This window comes from Verticillium dahliae, genomic scaffold (assembly GCF_000150675.1).
Source record: "Verticillium dahliae VdLs.17 supercont1.17 genomic scaffold, whole genome shotgun sequence".
Lineage (NCBI taxonomy): Eukaryota > Fungi > Ascomycota > Sordariomycetes > Glomerellales > Plectosphaerellaceae > Verticillium > Verticillium dahliae.
In genome coordinates this window covers 572,963-594,777 of record NW_009276936.1, presented here as the reverse complement: position 1 = coordinate 594,777, position 21,815 = coordinate 572,963, and the positions used below count along the sequence as shown (strand labels likewise).

The 21,815-nt window shown below is 57.6% G+C and overlaps 5 protein-coding genes across 5 annotated transcripts; 4 read left to right on the top strand and 1 right to left on the bottom strand.

Moving 5' to 3' along the window:
• Window positions 1–355: 355 nt before the first annotated feature.
• VDAG_07687 (leucine-rich repeat-containing protein) lies at window positions 356–5,827 on the top strand (the record flags this gene model as incomplete). The annotated part of the gene is made up of 1 exon (XM_009656592.1): window positions 356–5,827. The coding sequence occupies one exon, from the start codon at window positions 356–358 to the stop codon at window positions 5,825–5,827; it is 5,472 nt and encodes a 1,823-aa protein (XP_009654887.1).
• A 1,221-nt stretch (window positions 5,828–7,048) lies between these two features.
• VDAG_07686 (growth hormone-regulated TBC protein) lies at window positions 7,049–10,261 on the top strand (the record flags this gene model as incomplete). Its single annotated transcript, XM_009656591.1, has 1 exon — window positions 7,049–10,261. The coding sequence occupies one exon, from the start codon at window positions 7,049–7,051 to the stop codon at window positions 10,259–10,261; it is 3,213 nt and encodes a 1,070-aa protein (XP_009654886.1).
• A 104-nt stretch (window positions 10,262–10,365) lies between these two features.
• Window positions 10,366–13,868, bottom strand: VDAG_07685 (uncharacterized protein; the record flags this gene model as incomplete). Its single annotated transcript, XM_009656590.1, has 8 exons — window positions 10,366–10,697; window positions 10,805–10,884; window positions 11,324–12,622; window positions 12,674–12,767; window positions 12,817–13,224; window positions 13,289–13,388; window positions 13,480–13,722; window positions 13,782–13,868. The coding sequence occupies 8 exons, from the start codon at window positions 13,866–13,868 to the stop codon at window positions 10,639–10,641; spliced, it is 2,370 nt and encodes a 789-aa protein (XP_009654885.1). The 3' UTR covers window positions 10,366–10,638.
• Window positions 13,869–16,658: 2,790 nt separating this feature from the next.
• Window positions 16,659–17,471, top strand: VDAG_07684 (uncharacterized protein; the record flags this gene model as incomplete). Its single annotated transcript, XM_009656589.1, has 1 exon — window positions 16,659–17,471. The coding sequence occupies one exon, from the start codon at window positions 16,659–16,661 to the stop codon at window positions 17,469–17,471; it is 813 nt and encodes a 270-aa protein (XP_009654884.1).
• An 808-nt stretch (window positions 17,472–18,279) lies between these two features.
• Window positions 18,280–20,750, top strand: VDAG_07683 (uncharacterized protein; the record flags this gene model as incomplete). The annotated part of the gene is made up of 5 exons (XM_009656588.1): window positions 18,280–18,310; window positions 18,360–18,664; window positions 18,810–19,268; window positions 19,328–19,439; window positions 19,550–20,750. The coding sequence occupies 5 exons, from the start codon at window positions 18,280–18,282 to the stop codon at window positions 20,596–20,598; spliced, it is 1,956 nt and encodes a 651-aa protein (XP_009654883.1). The 3' UTR covers window positions 20,599–20,750.
• Between the last annotated feature and the right edge of the window lie 1,065 nt (window positions 20,751–21,815).

Sequence of the window (21,815 nt, the reverse complement as noted above, 5' to 3'; positions counted from 1 at the left end):
TCCCTCAACCGTCTTCATTTCTTGTCACATTCGCGTGCCAGAGCTTCACTGCAGATTGCAGATTGCAGATTTTCCGTGTTGCGCAGCGGCAGCGTGGCGTCGATACTAACCAGCAGCACTTCTCGATACTTCAGTTCTTTGCCCAGCAGTTGTTTTTTTTAGATCTGCATTGGCTGTATTGACGCGCACTCGGCACTATCTGGATCAGTTCTTTTTTCTCCTACTCGACTTCCACAATACCACGACGCGACTCCAAGTCGCTTGACACGCTCTCTGACTACTACGACGACACGCGAAACGATCCTCATGACCAAATTATAACCGACATCTCCATCTTCTCTCTCTCTCAACAGCCATGGCGCACGCGTGGCTCGACTCTCTCTCCGAGGACTGGCCCTCGCAACTGGGCTCAGATGCCTCGCCGCCCCCTCAACTCCCTCCACTCAATTCGAACGAGAACAGCGCGGTTGCCAATGGAAGGGCACCTCCTAGCAGGCTGCCACTGCCCATGAAGACGGCGCCAACAGCCAATGCCAATGACGGCAGCTTCAATATCCTCAGCGAGCGTAGCACCAACGAGAGGAATCTTCCCTCCTCCGCGCGCAAACCCTCCAAACTCCCCAATGAGATCGACGCCGGTCCCGAGAGCCGCTATGCGAGCCGAACGTTCTCTGCCTCGACCACCGGGTCTGTGGTCCATAACACGGTAAACCACCGATCGACAAGCGCATCACCCAACAAAAAGGGCCACACGCCAGAATGGAAGCGACGTCTAGTCTATGGGGAGGTGCCCTACGGCGAGCAGCAAGATCTTTTCCAATCCGCGGCCACCGGGCTAGAGAATATGTTTAAGCCACCCCCACCACCACAAGAAGGCTCTGTCGTCGACGACAGTCGACAACACTCGGGCATGCCTTCCAGCCCACCTATTTATCGCCCGGCCGAACCTGCTACACCGGTATATGACGACGATGACGACGATGAAGGCAGCGTTGTGCATGCGATGGAGGGTAGTCCCAGCCCCAGCCCACGGAAGCCTCGAGAAATGACATACAAAATGGTCGACGAGTCGTATGATGCGGGCAGTCTCGACAGCTATAGCACACAAGGACACAGTCAAGAGGCTGCTGACTCGATAGCTGAAGAGAGCCTATCGGTGCGCGTAGCATCTGCCAACGGTCTTGCGCCACCGACCGATGCGTCAAGGAAAACCAGCGGACAGAGCGTTGTTCGTAATGAGGACTTCAGCCCCATCGTGCTCACGAAGCAGGTCGGCAATGTCGGCCAGGTTGACTTTGCACCTGTCGAAGTACCGGCCGATCAGCTAAAGAATCGTTTGGAAAAACTGCGCATCAACCAGATGCTGCTGGACTCGTACGCCGAGGGAGAGCTCGACTTCAGCGACCTGCAAGAGGAAGGCATCTCGGGAGGTCCCGAAGACACTGACGAATTTGCGCGACAGGGTGGTTTCTTGAACACTCGGCGTGGCGGCCGATCTGCTGAGGGATCTTTCCGACATCGCCTGCTCAGCCCAGGCATGTCTGGCGACACGTCTGACATGCTCCCGGAGGACTCGCTTCAAGCTAGCACCCCCAAGCAATTCCCCACCATCCGCATCAACGAGGAAGGCTTTGGCAGCCATCGTTTCGCCTCTGAGACGCCGCCTCAGCTTCGCGCGCCCTTTCCAAGTCCCGAGAAACAGGACACCAACCCTCAGTCCAACGGCGGAAGCCCGCTGAAGCTCTTCGGGCCATACGACACGTTCACTAACCAGACTCTTCTACGCCGCATCAGCCAGTTTGAAGACAACTCGTCAAACGAATCCAGGCTATCTGAGGAACAGGGAGAAGAAATGCAGGCTTATAGCCAGAGTCTGGCGGCACCCTCCAGCCCGCCACGACCCAAACCCTCCCAATTCATGCCAAGCGCTCGATCGGTCAGTCAGTTCGGCCGAGGCGATTTGCAGGGTTATCAGTTCGGCGATGTGTCACTCCGATCTGATGGCGCAACCTCGGAAGAGGATGAAAGCCATGTCAGTGTGCCTGCAACATCTAGCCGCAACATGAAGTTTGATCTCGAGCCTACATCTCCACAAGGCGATGTACCCCTCATCATCCCAAACAAACGGCGGCAACAGGGCGTGACGCCATCGTCCTCGAGAAACAACAGAACAGTTTCCTTTTCCAGTCGCGTCAGTGTTCAGTACCACGACAGCAGCAGGCCCAGCAGCAGACCGGGCCCACCGGTGCTGGCAACGCCCAAGCGAGACAGCGGCTCCGAAGGCAAGCGGCCTCGGACGTCACCCACCAAGGATCCAACCCCCAAGCGAAGACGTACTCTCCACAAGTCCGATGTAGCCTACGGCCACGAGCAGCTCGCCGCGCTTGAAACGGTGCAGGATTCGCATTGGTACATGCAATCCATGATGGGCAAGCGCCAGGAGGTTCGTTCAGGCGGATTCCAGCAGCTGGCCCACCCTGACGTCCTCGCCGCCCGACAGATGAGCCGGCCACGCACGCCAACGCCTAGTCAGCGATCCTCGGTGCAGCGTGAAAGACACCCGAGCTCTGAAATCCAACCTCAGGAGCAGTCACAGTCGCAGTCGCAATATTCCCCAAAGCGCAGCTCGCAGCTGGCGAATGGCTCGATGGAACGGAACGAAAGCACCGAAACTGATCGCAAGCCATCCATCAAGACGCAGGACTTTGTCGAGCAGGCTGGTGCCATCATGGCGATGATTCGCAGCGGAATCAAACCACCCAATGGACTCGACAGCGTGGAGGAGTCAGAGGAGGGCGATTATGCCAGCCCAAGCCCTGATATCCAGGACGTGTCGTTTGAGGAGTCGACGAGGGAACCTCTTTCCCGGCCACCAAGCCGCGACGGCAAGCCGGTGACAAGAGTTCCGCCCCGCCAGGAGAACCCCGAGGTGCTGGATTACCTGAAGAAATATCAGGAGCTCAGTGACATGGGCGATGTCATCTCCTCATCTCTGCGGTCTATGGGTCTGGCCCAGGATGCTATCCGTGCCGCTCAAGAAGTGGAGAAGATGGTTCAAGCGGGCCAGGACGTTTCCTATCCCGACGATCTGGATTCTTTGGAAGACATCATCAGTGACCCGCCTAATATTCGAATCAGCCGCGGACCAGCCGCCGACCAAAACGCAATCGGACCAGACTACCCGTCCAACATCTCGGATGGCTCAACAAAAAGCATCCCCACCGGGTCGTCACGGGGTTCTGAGTCCAAGAAGACCATTCTGCCAGCGAGCGTCGTTCACCTGCTTCCCGAGTCTGTCGCGGGCATGTATCTCGACAAACAGCAAAATATCTGGGTCAAGCGCAGGGCTGAGTCTGTCCGCATCCACAACATTCTGCCTTCCGAAGACAGCGAGGATGACCCGTTTGCGAGCATCCCCGACCTGACCGTTGACATGACGAGGGAGATGGAGAACCTGCGTCTGAATCCCTCACAGCAAACCCTCAGTGGCGACGAGAACGAGTCCTCTGGAGACTATTCACGCACGCCGAGCAGCCAGCGCAGCAAGAGCTACGTCACCCTGTCCCCGAACGGTGCGATACCTGAGGGTATGTCTCCCCAGGCGCAAGAGGAGCTCACGAAGCTCGAGAGCATGGTCAACAGCCCAACTAGCGATCGCGACGACTACGAGGAGGAGATGCGCGTCGAAGACCGCAACCGCGTGTCCCCGTCGAGGAAGAACCTGACCATTTCCTTCTCTTCGCCTATTGCATCCATCATTCACGACGTGGTTCCCGAGGACATTGATAGACTCGAGGACGACACGGGTAGCATCTCGCATGCCGACGGTGGATCATGGTCTGAGCAACAGACCGATAACCAGTATCGCAGTCTCACGAAGAATGCGCGCAAGAAGTTGCTGGCTCGGTCCAAAAACGGCACGCGGAGGGCGTCTCGAAACCTCGCGGTTCAAGGACAGGCCTTTACGCCACGTCCAGTGTCTCGCATCGACGAACAGGATGAAGACAGCCAGAACGAGCGCGCCCACGCCGAGAGCAGGCAAATCAGCATCCTCGCTGATGCAAGCGTTGTCAGCCACCAGGATCGCCAGACAAGCCTCAGCTTCGTAGTGTCGACACCCGCCGCTCACCACGGTGCCGGAGCCATCATCAGCCAAAACGTCGGCAACCTGTCTCTCAGCCCTCTGTCCGAGTTCACGATGAACAACCAGGACCAATCGTTCGGACTGGAGGTTAGCTACCTGGTGCAGGACCGACACTTGGTCACAGGCGATGGTTCTAAGAAAGTGCTGTCCATGACGGTCCGCGACCTTGTCGACCGACTGACCGAGGTGGAGCCTTTCGAGGCCAACTGGGACGACTTTGTGGAACTGGACGTCAGCGACAAACGCTTATCGAGCCTGCATATGCTGGATGAGTTTTGCGGGCGACTGGTGTCACTGGACGCCTCGACCAACGCACTGTCACATCTTGATGGCGTGCCCTCGACGGTTCGCCACCTCAAGGCGTCCAGCAACCTGTTGACGGAGCTGACTTCTTGGGACCATCTGTCAAATCTACAGTACATTGACGTGTCAAACAATGAGCTGCGCAGCCTGGCTGGCCTCAACAATCTCGTTCACCTGCGAGGCGTCCGCGCGGATAACAATAAGCTGACATCGCTGGACGGCTTCCACTTCCACGACGGGCTCCTGTCGCTGCGAGCGCGGGACAACCTGATCGAGGAGCTCGATTTTGACGGCACCAAGCTTGACCGGTTGGCAGAGCTGGACCTGTGCGGCAACAAGATCCAGTCGATTCGCAACCTGGGACAACTCCCGTCGCTGGAGACTCTCAAGGTGCAGCGCAACCAGCTTGTGGACTTACACAACGAAGGACCACTGCCATGCCTTCGACACCTTGACATTGGGGACAACAATGTGACATCGCTCGACATCAGCTCTATGCCTTGCCTGCGCGTTCTGCACGCTGATAGGAACCGCATTAGCAGAATCACTGGCTTCGCGCGTGCAAGGTATCTAGACAGCATATCGCTCAGAGAGCAGCGCGGCGACGAGCCTCTCGGGCTAGCGTTCCTGTCCGCCGCCTATGAGGTGCGCAAGCTTTTCCTGTCGGGCAACTACATTGGTCAATTCGAGCCGCAGGTCGATTTCCTCAATCTGCAGCTTCTTGAGCTGGCAAACTGCGGGCTGCAGTCACTCCCGGAGAATCTCGGTCAGCTGATGCCGAACTTGCGATCGCTGAACCTCAATTTCAACGCCATTGCGGACATCAGCCCGCTGCGATTCATTCCGCGGTTGAAGAAGCTGCTCATGGCGGGCAACCGACTGGCCAACTCGACGCAAGTCACGGAGGTGGTGACCGAGTTCCCGCACCTCAGCAAGCTGGATCTGCGGGACAACCCGATGACACAGGGCTTCTACGCGCCACTGCAAGGCATGGTGCCTGTGGATCGCACGGGGTATGTGGATCCTTTTATGCTGCCCGAGGCAGATGCCGAGCGGGACGCACTTTTCGCGGGCCGACTGGACCAAGCGACACGACTGCGGCGGCGTCTGTACCAGGTGGTGTTTGTCGGGTGCTGCGCTCGGCTGAAAGAGCTGGACGGGCTGCCCGTCAAGCGCAGGGAGGCGCTGGCCAGGGATGCAGCGTACGAGATGCTAGTGAAGGAGGGTCTCCTACCGGGGCAGCAGCAGTCCGAAGAAACGGGGGCTTTGGAGCCGAGGCGCAAGGGTGGGGAGCAGCAAGCCAAACCGCACGAGCAAGCAGAGGCTGCAAAATGCAGCGATGACAGCAGTCGGTGGAATGCGGAAGACAGCTTTGCCTGAGTGGCGTACCTAGGCCTGTTCAGGGGTCGTTAGCATGATGGCGCCAGGGTGTTTCTGCTTTTTTCTTTCTCCTTCTCTTTCTCTTCCTCCCTTCCCCTTCCAAGCTCCCTGACTTTGCCTTCGGGGACTAGGCGGGCGATGACTGGTGGGACGGTTGTACAACACAGAAAATAAAGGGGGGCAGGATGCTCCAATTGGGGAGTCTCGGCGTGGCGTTGGAATTTTGGGCATGCCAGGATGTGGATGGCTCCGAGGAGGCGGACATGACGAGTCAGGGTTAATGAGTTCATGCATCGAATTTTCTGGTAGTGTATGAGCAGAGTCACACGTTTGTTTGCTGGAGTGTTGCTCCCTGTCGTCCTGGATTGATTTGTGTGATTGATGTGTGTGAGGGGGTTCGAGGATCAATGTGGAATGGTGTCTTCTGGTTCCCGAAGAGGACAAAGGATGGCGTGCGGGTGCAGCCGCGCCGGCCGGGCAGAAGCAGGGGATCAGCGACCTTGATAGCTTGGGCGGGCCCTCCACGTCCTAATTCCTCTTTCGTCTCTTGCTGCTCGTCGAAGGGGCGGAATCAAATCTCTCGTGATGGAGATGCACGGAATGGTAATGGATGGAGTGGGGTGTGTGGTAGATGAAGTGAGGAAGGGAGGAGGAGGACGAAATATGATGTGGCCGTGATTTCATCAAAGGGAAGGTAGGGAGGAAGGGAAGGGAAGCTCGGTGCCAGTACCTACCAGCCTAAGGTAGATACTTAGGTAAGGTAGGTAGGTAGGTACTTAGTGTGAGCCCTGAACGCCTGGACCACTGTCTCTGTCGGGAAGAGGAAGTTGCGGCCGCGCAAGTGGTCCATGCTTGCCCACTGAACTGCACTGCTCTTGCCCTGGTCACGTCTTTTCTCGGTTGCTCTGTCCCCCTGTAATTTCTGCTGCAGCCTTGCTGCCATCTGCATGAACAACCTTGTCTGGATTGCCGTCCAAACCTAACCTAACCCAAGCCCCGAGCCCAATCCCAAATCCCCATCCCATTTACCCCCCAATCATCATAGGGGAATCACCACCATCAACGCCTCCTCTTCTTGCCTTCTTGGCTGCAGCTGCATCACCACCAAGTACTGAACTCTCTTGAATTTTCGTTCCCTTCTTTCTTCAAGATTGCGCTCTATCAAGACGGCGCCCGTCAGATCATGAAGAACAAGGCGCTTGCCGCCGCCCGCCTCTCACAATGGACGACGACGCCTCGACCCCAACGCCAGCCCGAGCCACGCCTACGATGCCAGCAGTAGCAGTCGCAGCAGCGTCACCACGAACAAGAACACCGACACCTCCATCACTCCCTCTCGAGCGCTCCATATCCCAGCGCAGCGTCAGCGTCGCGTCGATACGCAGCAGCAGTCGGTCCACGACCCTCCGGACCCGCTCAAAGCGCCTTCCGTCCCACGTCTCGAGCTCGGCCAGCTCCATCATCGCCGCCGACGACAAGTCTCTGACCAGCTTCCCCTCGCTTTCGCCCGAGTCGCCCAAACCAGTGCGACCTTTCGCAGACCAGGAGTCTAATACCTATGCTGGCGTGCCGCGCACCGCGTCAGGCGCCGTGTCTGTTGCCGAGTCGGATGCGCCTTTGAGCCTACCCGATGATACCTTGACGGAGGTCGACGTGACGGCGGCGCCGCCAGCGCTACCGGCGAGGCCATCGCAGTCTGCGCGCTCTGCCCTCTTTGAGGACTCGCCTATCGCATCGCAGAAAATACCTGGCGCGCTCCATACGGCCGATGACGAGCACCTCGATCGTCTTGTCAAGCGACATGGGGCGAAGGAGCTGGTACGCATGATTGCCACCGATCTGGCGCACCGAGATGCGCAGATTGCCCTCCTGCGAAGAAAAGCCGACGAAAGGGAGAGAGCTCTGCGAAAGATCATATTGGAATGTGGTTTGTCGAATCTAGAGCTGGAAACGAAACTGAGGGCCGTCGAAACAGAAAACAAAGCAAGCAGACCAAGCAACCACCGAGCCGAGAGCGGCTTGTCCGACCTCATGAGCGATGCCATGCAGGATACCGTGACTCAGAACGTATATGGCCAGACCGATACTGAGGGGACCATACGGGCAACGAGCCTCTCCCTGGCCTCCAACGCCGATCCGGGCACCAACAAGGGCACCACTCGCGGGTGGAAGGACTTCCTCTGGGGTGGTAGCAAGAGGGGAAGCGTTGCCAGCAGCATCAACGGCGACGATCCGCGATCCAAGACGATTGTTCGCACGCAGTCCCATGCTGACCGCAGGCCTGGACTCCAGGATGATCTCTTCAACCCACCCCCGGACACGACCTCTCTCCGAAGCGCGAGCAGAGCCTCCAGCATCAGCTCCGTTGCGCCTTCGCCCCGCAAGCCGTCAGGTGTCACGGCCAGCCTCCTCAGGCTCGTCGCTGGCGGTGCCATGGCTGGGCGCGATGTTGACCCCATCAGGGGCCGTTCGAACAGCGCGACGCACGCACGCCAGGCCCGGGCCTCGTCCTCTGCCAGCGGGCGCACCACCGGATCGAGCCGTGCAGTATCGAACCAGAGCAACCCTAAGGCCCTCATGGCCATGCAACGCGCCATACCAGCGGGCTTGGGCGGTTCCGCCACCGTGAGAGCTCCTCCCCAAGAACGCTGGGACACCATGGTCGGCAGTCCACCGAACGTTACGAGTCGTCAGGAGAGCTACGGGCCTGTAGAGATGGATGCCATCCTGCCCCCCGAGACGCAGCCCCCGACTCTCAACGTGCTGAACAGCAATCACCTCAATGGTGAGCTCCTGACTGATCGTTTTGGCTTCATCTACGATCAACGCAGAAAGAAGCGCCAGCGCGAGGCCAACAAGCCGCCTCGTCGCCATAGCAAGAGAGCCAGTCTTACCGAGATGCTTACCAACGGTCGCCCCGTCATCTCACAACCGATGGATGAACCTAGCATTGCAGAAGAACGACCCGACAGTCCTTCGTCGACTGAGGAGCCTGCCGAGGACCGGCCAAGGAAGTGGCAGGATTATTTGAAAATGGCGACCTTCCCGACTGAACTTCTATCTCACACGCCAGCCCTGAGCGCTTCATCTCTGGAGGTGCTCGAAAGCTATGACCAGCCCAAGGCTTCCCCAGGCCTCATTGCGGACGAGAGGGGCTTCGTCCCTGCTGCAGCGAGCACCACCACATCCGTGGCTGACTTGGAGGCCGTACCGCCCGAGACCGAGGGCGGAACGAGTGTGATCGAAGATGCTGAGCCCGTGAAACTACTTCTCCAGCATCAAAACGAACTTCACGATAGGTTGCAGCGCGAGCGGACGCCCCGTTGGAACGAATTTCTTCGCAAGGTCCGCGTCGAACGGCAGCGCGAAAGGGAGGCGGCCACGGCGGCAGCCAATGCGGCAGCCGAAGCCCGATATGAGCGTCCCTCCGTGATCCTGCCCGAGGCTGCTCTGGCTGACGGCGAGCTCATTGGGATCACAGGTCTCGGGACCAAAGGCAAGGTCGGTCGCGCCAAGAGGCTTGAGTTCCGCAATCTCGTCTTTGGCGGCATACCTGTAGCCATACGCCCCAAGGTTTGGTTTGAGTGCTCAGGCGCGGCACACCTTCGGGTGCCGGGTTACTACCAAGATTTGGTCGCAAGATCTGACAAGGGGCTCGGCGAGGACGTCGTTCGGGAGATCAAGGCCGACGTGACGAGGACCCTGACACACAACACGTTTTTCCGCAACGGAGCGCCTGGGGTGCAGCGACTGGATGATATTTTGACCGCTTACGCGTGCCGCAACCCCCACATTGGCTACTGCCAGGGCATGAACCTCATCACGGCGAACCTGCTGTTGGTGACTCCCTCAGCTGAGGACGCGTTCTGGATTTTGGCCCGCATCGTTGAGAGCATTTGCCCGACAGACTATTACGACAAGTCTCTCCTGACGGCGCGAGCAGACCAGCAGGTGCTGCGGCAGCTCGTGACGGAGATTCTGCCTCGACTGTCCGACCATCTTGATTACCTTGGCGTTGATCTGCAGATCATGAGCTTCCAATGGTTCCTCTCCGTCTTTACTGACTGTCTATCGGCCGAGGCCCTGTTTCGTGTCTGGGACGTGGTGCTTTGCATGGAGGAAGGCAGTCTCTTCTTATTCCAGGTGGCGGTTGCACTGCTCAAGCTCAATGAGACGCAGATCCTGCAATGCGACTCGTCGACGGCCGCGTACACCTATCTCAACCATCAGATGACCAACCATGCGATCAGCATTGACAATATGATCAAGGCGTCCGAGGCGTTGCGCCGGTATATCCAAAAGGAGGATGTGGACGCGCGGCGCAAGTCTGCCATTCAGGCCATGAAGATTGCCGCTGACGAGAGAGAGGAGGCGAATGCTGCGAGGAGGGCGCAGCGGGAGGACGCCGAAACCGCGGCGGCGGCGTCGGTTTGAGTGATGCCTTTAGACGGGACTTTTGATTTCTCCCTTTCCCCTCTATGTTGAATTTGGCGGATTCTATTCAGGATAGGTACTTTCTTTGGTGTTTCTCGGGAGTCCATGATACCCCTTGGAAGATTGGGAAGACTCTGATTCATAGCGAGCGGATACACTATACAGCGGTTTTCTGAGTATCGTCTTTCGGACGTGATGTCTAGCCTCAACTGTAAATGGAGGGCCTTTATGTACGACTTTGAAGTACACTGGTAAGATTCCTCAGCTACAATCATCCCCAAGCAAGCCCATGAGTGTCCATCCTGGTACCATCAGCTTCAGCTTAGAGGCATGTCAACGAAACCAAAGCGATTGGAGGGTACTGCATCCCTAACTGGTTATCCGTTGCCCTTCTCTAAGCTGCTGTCCTCGGTCGTTTTCCGTGAGATCCGAAGAACTACGTCCTGTTAGCGTTCAGTGGCCCGGCGTAGATCAAATCGGTTCAACTGCCAGCGAAAACGTTTGAGATAGGTTTCTTGAACATCTGTTACGAAGACAACGCACTTTCTTTTCCATTTGTCGTGCAGAGAATGCCGCTGTTAGCGTTTGTTTCGACAGCCTGTGTGTAGCCTGAATTGTTACAACTGGGGGACGTCGTACAGAGGAGAAGTCCTTACATGAGGACCTCAGTATTGAACAGGCAATTTATGAGATGTTCATTTCTTTCTCCACAAAGCACCAGGCTATGATACTAGGCTGAGCTTCGAATTGGCTGACCTTCGTGGTGCGAGCAGGGTATGGATGGCCTTCAGCTGCGGCTCAAGCTTGTGATCTGAATGCAAGGTCTTCCACACTTAGAAAGCCTCTTTCAGCTCTGAAGAAGAAAGAAATTCGAAAAAGAAACACCATTCTCAAAGCCTGCCTCCAGCTTGATGTCCTACCCAGCTGTAAACCCTGAACCTGAAAGAACATGTTTACAGGCATCACTCAGTTTTTGAAAATGATCAGATGAACAAACAGACAACGCGCCCGAAACACTTCGCCCTTAAATCAAAACCAACCAGCGCCCTTCAAACACACTACATCATCGTATTGCCGGTGAAATCCAGATTGAGACCCTGCCAGTGCCACATGGTTCCCAGATCTCCGAGATTCGCCAGCTCGGCATCCGTTATCATGCCGTAGCCCATATCCTGCATCGGCATGCCCGCCGGCTGCGCTGGCAGCTCGACGTTCGGCATAGCCCACGAGTCGGCATACTGCCCCGGCACGACTTGCGGAGGCCCGACCTGCGGAAGCCCAACCTGCGGAGGCCCAACCTGCGGAGGCCCAACCTGCGGAGGCCCAACCTGCGGAGGCCCGACCATCTGGTGAGGCTGCTGCTGGTGGTGAACGTGCCCGTTGACGTTCGCGTTGGGGTACACCGTGGCGAGGCCGGACCCATCCGAGCTCGAGGCCGTGGCAGGGGAGTGCGTATTGTTGGACCCGGTGCCGCCGTTGCCGATGCCCGAGTCCTCGGAGGGCGGGTACATGTACCCCGGGAACTGGTTGGGGTCGGTGCCGTACGTGAAGCCCGCGACGGCAGGCTGCTGCCGCTGCGCAGGCGGCACGGCCAGCGGCGCCTCGAGGACCTTGAGCTTCTTGCGCTGGTTGGTGTCCGCGCCCCGGAGGGCGCCGTGGGCGCGCGGCAGCTTGCCCGACAGCCGGCGGAGGATGTCGTAGGGCGTCTTGGCCGTCTCGGTGGCGGTCGTGAGCCTCTTGAGCGTGTGCAGCGCCAGGTCGATGGCCTTTGTGACCTCGTCCTTGCGCGGCAGGGTGCCGGCCTCGTCGTGCAGCACGGCCGACACGAGCAGCGTCGCCGTGTCGAAGATGCAAAAGGGCACAAAGTGAAACGTCGTGTCGCGCGACCAGACGTACTCGAAGAACTCGTGCACGGCGCCCATGAGCTTGAGGGCGTACTTGACGCCGTTGCTGCGCAGCGTCAGCTCCACCTCGGGCGTGTCCTTGGTCACCGTCTTGGCCATGTGCGGCCGCAGCGGGCCGAGCGTGACGGAGAAGGCTATGGTGTGGACGTAGTGTCGGTGGAGGGCAATCCAGGGGTACTTGACCTCCTGCTGGCGGTCCGTGTCGACAAAGGCGTACGACGGCGGGAATGTCTGCATCCAGCTCTCGAGGATGTCTTGGTACTCGAAGATGTCATTGGGCTCGGTCAGGTACTTGGGAGGACCGAAGCGCTTGAAGATGCGGGCGACGAGCTCGGACTGCAGCTTCATGTGAAGCAGCGGCGAGGTAGGGTAATCCTCGAGCGTCAAGCTCGGGAGGCCAACGTCGCAGTCGGAACGATCGATGAGCATGGGTCGCGCGAGCAGAGCCGAGACGAGCCTGGCAAGTGAGCGCCAAGATCCTGAAGCTTCTTGAGATTTCATAACTTACCAGTCCCAGGCATCCAGGAGGCACCAGAGGCGGCGACGCATCTCGCGCTCAAAGTCAGGGATTCCCGTGGCTTCCCTATGGAGGTCTGGTCTTGCTATCAGCATGCTACGCTTGATATCGTATACCATTCGCACATCACTCACCGAGGTTCTGTCCCTCGCGAATAGCCGCACCCAAGACGTGCCAGCACTCGACAAAGCGTGCCTCGGCCTTGAACCAGTAGCATGAATGCAAGAGGTACTGCACCGTAAACATGTGCGTGTTGCCAACGGGGATGGCGCTATGAAGCTCTCGCGCGGCATCGTGGTAGAGATCTGTCAGTTGCTGGACGGTACGGCCAAGGTCGGCCTCGAGACTGGCGCCCATCTCTGCGTCGGTGTGCTGAACCGAACAGGCGCAGACCATGATGAGAAGACAGGTCCATGGAAGGCCAAGCGGCCGGTTGGCGGCACGGTCGGCCCACCATTCATGGTACTCTGTGAGGAAGTTGGGCGGGTACACGATGTAGTAGTAGTAATTGACGTTGCTGAGAAAGTTCTGGATCATCGAGTCTGTGAAGGGTCAGCCATGACATGTTCTCAAATGGGAGGCACGCCCACATTTTAATAGACTTACCGATATATGGTCTCGGGGGTAGGGTCTGGAGAGCGCGCTGAAGCTGCGGGCTCGTTTTGGGGTCCAGGTAGTATTGCTTCGGAGTCTTGCTCTTCTTGCCCTGTAATGGTCAGCACAATGAGCTCCCTGGTGGGAACCATTTGTTCTGAAAAGCTCAGGACAACGAAGTGAAATAAAAGCGAAAGACATACATCAACATCAGGACCCAGACCCAGATTTGCGAACAGATGCGAGGCCGTGTAACCCACGGCATCGATGCCTTCGCCGTCATCAAACTCATCGTCATTCTCCGTCTCGGCGTAGCTCTGCTCGCGCTTCCGCTTGACTTCCGTAGACGGCGTCCAGGCACTGATGGGCGGAGGATCTGGGTTGAACTGGCACTTGTCGGCCACCTTGCGCTTCTGACAGTGGTTGCATGGCCATTCCCGATTGCACTTGTCGTATGATTTTAGTACGGATTGGTCGTTGGAACAGAGTGGGAAATCATGCTTACCTTTTGCTTACGACGCTGGCATTCGGAGCAGGCGGACCGGCTATAGCTGCCATCTTTTGGCTCTTCAAGAGAGATTCCTGGTGCCATGTTGGAGTTTGCTTGATTCCCAATGCTTCGGTTCCAAATCACATCCGTCTCTCGACAACTGAAGAAGATGAACGTCCTGAGCGCTGTCACTGACGGACTAGAATTTCAGATGATCAGCAAAGAAAAAAAGACCAGACGTACTAGGACGATGGGGGTCACAAAATCCAGACACGAGTAGCAAGGACACTAGTGCCCATGGGAGGGAGCGGCAGGCAGCTATGTCAAGGCACTAGGTAAGGTAACACAAGACAAAGTGAGGGGTAGCGCTCCCGGATGACGATCGCCGCCCACACGTGATGGGGCTAGAGGAATACTATGTACAGCGATCGCGACCCCGGGGGCCCCTGTAAGTCTGGATCGCCCCGGGGGCGGCCATGGCAGGCAGAGGGCCTGTCTCGCACGAGGGGCTACCCTGTAGCGCCGTGTAACCGTTGACCCAACGCAGACGACGCTGCAGCGGATCGCCACCCGTTGGATGCATCCAGCAGGGGAGGTTTCGTTCAGGCGGTCCCAGGTGGTCCCAGGGTCGCTGCATGCGACGTCAGCCACCACTCTGCCCTACCCGGTCACGATATTCCAGCCCTGTCTCAGCCGCTATTGGGGGGCAGCCAATGCATGGTGTTCATCGTTGTGATGAGGGAGGGGAGGGGCCGACAGGACCTCTGGTTGGTGACGCCGCCCCAGGATTTAGGATTTAGGGGGCTCAGTAACAGCAAAAGCAATGTGCGAGACACTGGTCCGGGCAGACGACAAATCAGGACTGGCTAGGCGAAGCCAAGGAAAAAGCCGTTGCTAGTTCTCGAGGCAGAAGAATAGAGGGGGCGTCGTCTAGTTCGTCTGGATTTCTCAACATTTGGAACCAAGGAAGGGTACGGTGCTCAGTAGTGCAGCTGGAGATGGGGATAGGGGCTCTAAAATCCGGAAAGGCCATCGTCTTGCGCGCGCCCTGTGACGGCAGAACCCGTCCGCCAGCTGAGGGTTTTACATATTCGCTGCTTGTCGCTATTTATGGATAAGCAAGCGCCAAGCTGCTTCGGTTTAGTGCGTGTTGCCACCAGCGGGATGTCCGTACTATAGACTTTATCTTGCGGGTCTTGGCTGCGTCCTACTTTGAGCGCTTCCGGTTTAAAATGCGAACACAAGCAGGACGAGAACGAGGCGTGGATTTATAAGGAGACATCCCGCTTTCCAAGGCCACTTGGACCTAGGGCAAATGCGGACATGGCCAAAGAGGGTGATCTGATCAAGGCCAAAAAGTCCCAACTCTGCGGATCACTGCACTACTCCCGACGGTGTAGCTAGCTTCACAGGTCCTAAAATAGGAACTCGCCAGATGTTCTAGAACCCAACACAACTGCCGGCCGGCCGGATCAGGGACGAAAACTGAAGTGATCACTTGGCGAGCCTGGGTGAAATCACGACTTCTCGTTCGCCAAAGTTGATAGTCTGATAGATCATTAGCTAGGCTCAATTCTACTGTTGTTCCACTCACAATCCATACCTTGCTTGAGCCTTTCCTCATGAGAGGAGCAGCACCAGGGCTGGTTAAGTGGCCAGGGAATCTTGCGCATTCAGTCTGTTGCTTTTTGTATATCACTCTGTGAACTGGCATCCGCCCGGCCCACCGGTTGACAGGCACATATTCCAGGCCTGTCGTCGAGATGCCATCTTGACGAACCCTGGCACCGATAATTTTCGGCCAGCATTCAAATCCGATTACCGGGCGACTGGGCCGCCAAGTCCAATGATTCGCGATGGCCTGCAGATCAATCCTCCACGTCGTGCTCGTAGACGACAGGCGGCGCGGTGGACACTAGTGGAAACCCGGGTGGTGAAAATCGTTATGCCAAAACTGCGATCTTGTCACCCAACTCAAATGAGTCGGAAATGCACCTTTCAGAGGAATGTCGGGTTGCGCGCTAGCTGTCAATTCGAATCATCGCTTACTAAATCGGCATCAATACGACCATCTTTGCAATAATGCCGTGTCGGTAACACAGTCGAGCTCTTTGAAGACGTTCCTCCATGGTCTCCTCCTCTGCGTATATATGCGGGAGGTTCCGAATGCATACCGAAGTATTAGCTAGCGACACCTAAAAGACAGACTCGGAAGTTCGACGCACATCATACTGGTGGCCAAGGTTCGACGCCGAGATGCTGGTCAACTAAGGTCCTAAAGGTGCCCAGATAGACCTACTCACACTGAAAACCCCTTTAAAAAGCATCTCTCGGACAGGGTACACTAGACAGCCGCTCGGTCTAGAGCTGCTCTCCCTCATGCACTCGATTGGCTGCTCATCAAAGTCTGCCGCGTTGCGTATCTATGCTACGCAATTCAGACACGGCCCAGCTGTCGACATGCTCTTCAGCCCTACACATACTCTTTCTGCCAAATCATCCCCATTAACATGATAACCTGCTGCGCTCGATTGGCTACAGTCCCTATGCCATCTTTAGATCGAGGGCACATCCCAGGTTCCTCAACGGCAGTGGACGCCCCGTGCCGTTCGCCTCATGTTAGCATTGTTGTGGCTACATGCGAGCATTCGGGAATAGGCCGAGAGCAGGTTGGCATGCACTGGGCGTCATCAGGCGACGACTCTATTGGGATTCTCGCCAGCCCCAGAGGCTGATGGTCGCCAGCAGGACAAAAGGCACGCTGTGTCCCTCAGGAGCATTTTTTTCTTGTTAGAAAAAAAAAACCCCATTCATCAGCTTGCAATTTGTGGCACGGTTTCGGTCCTCGCTGAGACTTCACAGTATAAGGCTTTTCCACAACACGCATACATCATGATTCAGGCGATGCAAAGATCACTCCCCTCAAGTCCGGCCAAGCGCCTGCTCGTACTGTCGCTTCTGTCTCTGCTGCTCACCAATTCGATGGCCCAGGACGTGACGCAGGGGCCGCTCGCTCCCGTCAGCCTGGGCTCGTACACGGAGCTCGCGACGGCGCGAGGCTGTGCCGCGGCGTGCCTCGTCTACAACGGCATCTGGGTGTGCGGCGTCAACGCGGGCTACGATGACCTGGGCGTGGCGCTCGAATGCGGATGCGCGTCGATCAACGGCTGCTACTGTAACGCCGGACTCGCGAGCTCGGCGACGGCGTATCTCTCACGCTGCGTTAGCAGTCGATGCGCCGAGTCGGTGGAGAACTGGACGCAGGAGGTGGCGGGGATGCTGGGGATCTACGAGGGGTACTGCGCGACGGCGCTCGAGGCAGGAGAAGGGACGGCGGCGGCGACGACGACGACGACGACTTCGAGAGCCAGGACGACCACTGGAGGAGCGACTGTTGCGACTGACGCGACGAGAAGTGCGCTGACGAGCGGAGGGGCGGAGGAGACTTCGGCCACAGAGAACGGTGCGACGGAGAACGGTGGGGCAGGCGAGGGCAAGACGGACGGAGGTCTCAGCAAGTCAGACATTGTGGCCCTCGCTGCGAGCCTCGGTCGGGATCCCGAGTCTCATCGTCGCGTTGGTGACGCTGTGTATCCAGATGAAGAAGCGGAAGAGGAACGCTGGCGTGACGGCGACCGAACAGCACCAACAAAGCGGAGCTCACGTCGTGCCGCACACGGGAAAGCCTGCGGAATACCCCTCTGAAAAGCCTGTCGAATACAACCCTGACGGAAAGGCTGATGGACCGCAGGCGTGGAAGGCTACCAAGACGGGTTTCCATGGCGCAGAGATGCCGCAGAATAGTCTGCCGTCCGAGCTGCCAGGAAACAACAGCTGGCAGAAGGGGTACTGAGGGGAGAATCTTGCTGAGAGAAGAACCGATCTCGTCGTCTTGCGATTTCGTATTCATTCTCGCGGAATTTGAGGATTGAACGGATACCAGGCGCTGGCGCTTGCTTGTTCCTGAGGCTGATCGTGAGACCAGGAGGGAGGGGTACCGTAGGTGGCACACCCAGACCAAACGGCACGTCCCCGCCATGGCGGTCGAGCATGGGTCGTGCAGCGTGTTGACTACTCGTGCATGTGTGGTTCGAGATGATCGATTCTTTTTTCTTGTCCGGCAGAAGCAAGAAGAGTGACGCCGATGAACTGTTGGTGCGTTGATGCGTTGATGCATGGACGAAGGCATAGTTGAGGATTGTTGACGGAGAATGACTGACCATGCTGTGGCGCTTAGCACGAAAAGTCATAGCCACAGTGACAGGTCCCTGTACAGCCACAGTGACAGGGATGTAGTCCGTGTGGATCGCACATTGCCAACCAGGAGAAGGAGCAGCCGTCGAGCGTTCCTGCCCCAAAGTCGCCAACCCAGCCTCGTCCATAACATCACCAGCCCTCCATCACTGCAGTCTCTGCAAAGACAGACATCACCAGCCCGTGCAGTCTCTGCAAGACAGACACACCAGCGTCGAGCAGCAGCCGAAACACAATGTGCTGCCCAACGGCTCCCAACATGGCCCATGCCAATACGATGCACAGGCCCGGTGGCAGTCTCGGCCACAAGCACATGCACTGTCTCGCACTGTATCACAGCAACGCGGGTACCCGTGTCTCACGACCTCATTTCCAGCGCCAAAACATACATTGAGGCCAAGCCACCGTACATTCCTGCCTCGCCATCCAACCCGCCAGACAACGATACGACCGGTATCATGGCGCCGTCGACGAAGCGCAGCCGACCGGAGATCGTGCCGAATCCTTCCACAGAGCGGGCTCAGCCGGCGACTGCACCTCTGCCGCCGTTGAGCTCCAAAACCGTGCCAAGCTCCAAAGCTGCCCCAGCGCCGCCAGGGGCCCCGAAGCGCCTCATCATCACTTGCGATGGCACATGGATGGACGTGAGTGCCTTTGGATTTGCAACCAAAGAAACATGTACTAATTCTTTCGCAGTCACTCGGCGAGAAAGGGTGAGTGAGGCGACCTCGCAACCTTGACTCTTGACATGTCATAAACTCTAACGTCACACCCAGCGGCGACCCCCAGTCAAACGTGACCCGGATCTCACGCGTCCTTCGCCGGACATGCCAGAATGGCATGCACCAGATCATCGCCTACAACCCAGGTGTTGGTAGTGGTAATGCGCTCGACCGTGTCACTGGCGGCATGCTAGGCGTGGGCCTTGAGCAGGCCATTCGCGAGGTCTACAATTTCATCTGCACCAACTACGTAGATGGCGATGAGATCGTCCTCGTCGGTTTCTCGCGCGGCGCTTTCACGGCCCGGTCCGTGGCTGACATGGTCGCCTCGATCGGCCTGTTGACGCCTGCCGGCCTCGACTACTTTTTTGCCATTTTCGACGATTACGAGCACATGGGCAGCTCCAAGCGTGCCCAGGAGGACTTTCTCTGCGACGATCTGCCTCCTTATGCAGGACAGCTGGGCGAGGACAAGTTGCGCTGGGAAGCCCATCGTAAAGACATCTACAGGCGCTGGCTCAAGACGGTGAGTGATGGATGACTCTGTGCCGCGCTTTGGCCGTTGAAAGACTGACAGGCTCCGAGCTTGGCTACACGCGAGACACGCATGCCGATGGCAGGACCCTCATCACGATCAAGGCCCTCGGGGTCTGGGACACTGTTGGCACTCTCGGCGTCCCTCCTGTACCCATCATTGGTGTGGCCGGATCATCTGACCAATACGTCTCCCCTCGAACTCCCCGCTCTGCCGCGCCGCACCTGCTGACCGACTAGATACGTGGAAGTTTACCAACACGGAGGTCTCAGATCGGGTTGAGAACGCCTTCCAGGCCCTCGCCCTCGACGAGCCGCGATTTGCCTTTCGACCTGCCCTCTGGGAGCGCGTCCGCGAAAACCGCACCAATCTGAAGCAGGTCTGGTTCCCTGGTAATCACGGCGGTGTTGGTGGCGGCTGGCACGATCAGCAGATCGCCACCATTTCGCTGGCCTGGATGTGTGACCAGCTGTCGACAGTAGGGATTGAGTTCAGCCTTCCTCGCATGACTGAGGTCTTCCTCGAAGGTCTTCGTTACAATGCCGCCCATCCTTTCCCCGTCGTTGGTACGACGAGCCCGCTGCCTGCGTGGGCTTCCTTCTTGTGGCAGCAGCAGCCCAAACTTCTGCCCTGGGGCTCCCCGGACGTCTGCCGCGCGACACACATCGTTCGCGATGAGACAGACCACGACGACGCCACATGCAAGCACTCCCGTGCCCGCCCTGAGCAGTACTGGCAGACGGCGCGGCCGTGGGCTCTGGGCCAGATCCGCGCCCCTACGAGCCGTCTGCAGATGATGGCTGGCGAGACGGTGCGCAATCCCGGGCTCTTCATGCGAGCCGACTGTGACACGAACAAGGACACCGACCAGCCACTTCTCAACACAAACGAGCGCATTCATAGCTCGGTGCGTGTACGGCTCGCGTGCGAAGGTCTCGGCCTCGATGACGGAGAAACCTGGAGGTGCAAGTCACTGAGCGGCGGCTCGCGCAGTGGCCGACAGATCTGGCGGTTGGCGCACGGGTCTGCTTTTCGGCCGGCGGCAGTGGACGCCCTACGCATGTTCCGCCCCAGGGAAGTGGAGCTAGGGTATCCCGCCGAGTACCTGTACCCCGTCGACGAACGCGATGGCCAGTGGCAATGGGTGTTTGATCAAGAGGGGGACATCACGGGCGCTGGTCATGAACGGGTGCCGCAGGCCCTGGTCCTGCCAGAGGAGCCGATGATCGGTTATTGGGAGAAGTACCTACTGGCTCTCACCTCGGGCTATCCTGATGTCTGGCGGTATGCTGAGAAGCACCCTCCTTTTGCCTATAACTGAGCGGCGAGGGTCTTGTTTATGCTGGGGCATGTTTTGATACCACTTGAGCGATGCGCCTTGTTAGGATTGCATGTTTTCTTGCCATTGGTTATTCTCAGTATCTAGTCCAGCTTACACTTTGTACTACATGTAAACACGATTCCATCTGCCTGAGCCCCACCGACAGCCTTCGAACACGCAAGCCCTTTATATCTAGTATTTTGTTGCACCTGCTTAGATCCTAGGAAGGCCAAATCAGGACAGCTTTTGTAGTACACGCAAGTCTTGTACTTCTTGCTGCCACGTTGTTGCCGTTCGTGTTCTTCTGGGAAGGGCGGCGTGATTCTTGTGCAAACCATCTTCCCCAGGGAAATGTGCCATATAATCGTAGCTCGTGATATAAGGCCCGAACCTCTCACCTGCATCGTATACGTATCATGGCCCCGGAGTACACATTGCAGCAGGACACCTTCAGTCGAAGCTCCGTCTCCGCTGGTGCCCGGGGCGGAGCTATCTGAAATTTTAAGGAGAGAGCCAGTATTGGCATCGTGGCCATACCTCCTTCACCTGAAACCTGCAGGCTAATAGAGTCAGAGTAGAAGCTCAATCACACGTAGGGATAAAAAGCCTGGAGATGTGACGCCAGGGCAGGCTTGGGAGCCAGGCTCCCCAAAACATGAACCCTTGTCCGATGCTGGGCGAGGCGGGGTCGGCATGAATAGGGGCCACCAATACGCCTCGTCGACGAAAATTCGCCCATCCTGTCGACGACCTGCATAGCCTCCGAGGCAGGACAAAACATGAGAATCCTGTATACTGGCGAGCCGGAAAAATAGCATTTGACCGCTTGTGCGGACCAGGTGCCTCCGACTTGCACCGGATGTATCTGGTCCTGCTTTTTGCCCGCGATATCGGCACCACGGACGGGCCAATCTTACTCCACAGCGAGATCGTCTGTCTCAATCATGGGCATGCAAGGGTGCGCCATCCCGACGCCACGGGCGAGCTAAAGTTTAACCACACAGTACTCAATCAAGACATGAACGAGCTGGGTGATTTCGAACGGCAGGATGCGGAAGAGCTCGTCTCAACGGGAACCCTGAATCGAGTCTCCGCCGGGTTAACAGGAGGTCGCCAGCGTCTATAAGACGGTCCTGTCTCGCCACCGGCCATCACGCCATTGCTCATCGTGAGCCTCATCCCCAATCTCCACCCATCGTGCGACGAAGAACCAAAAC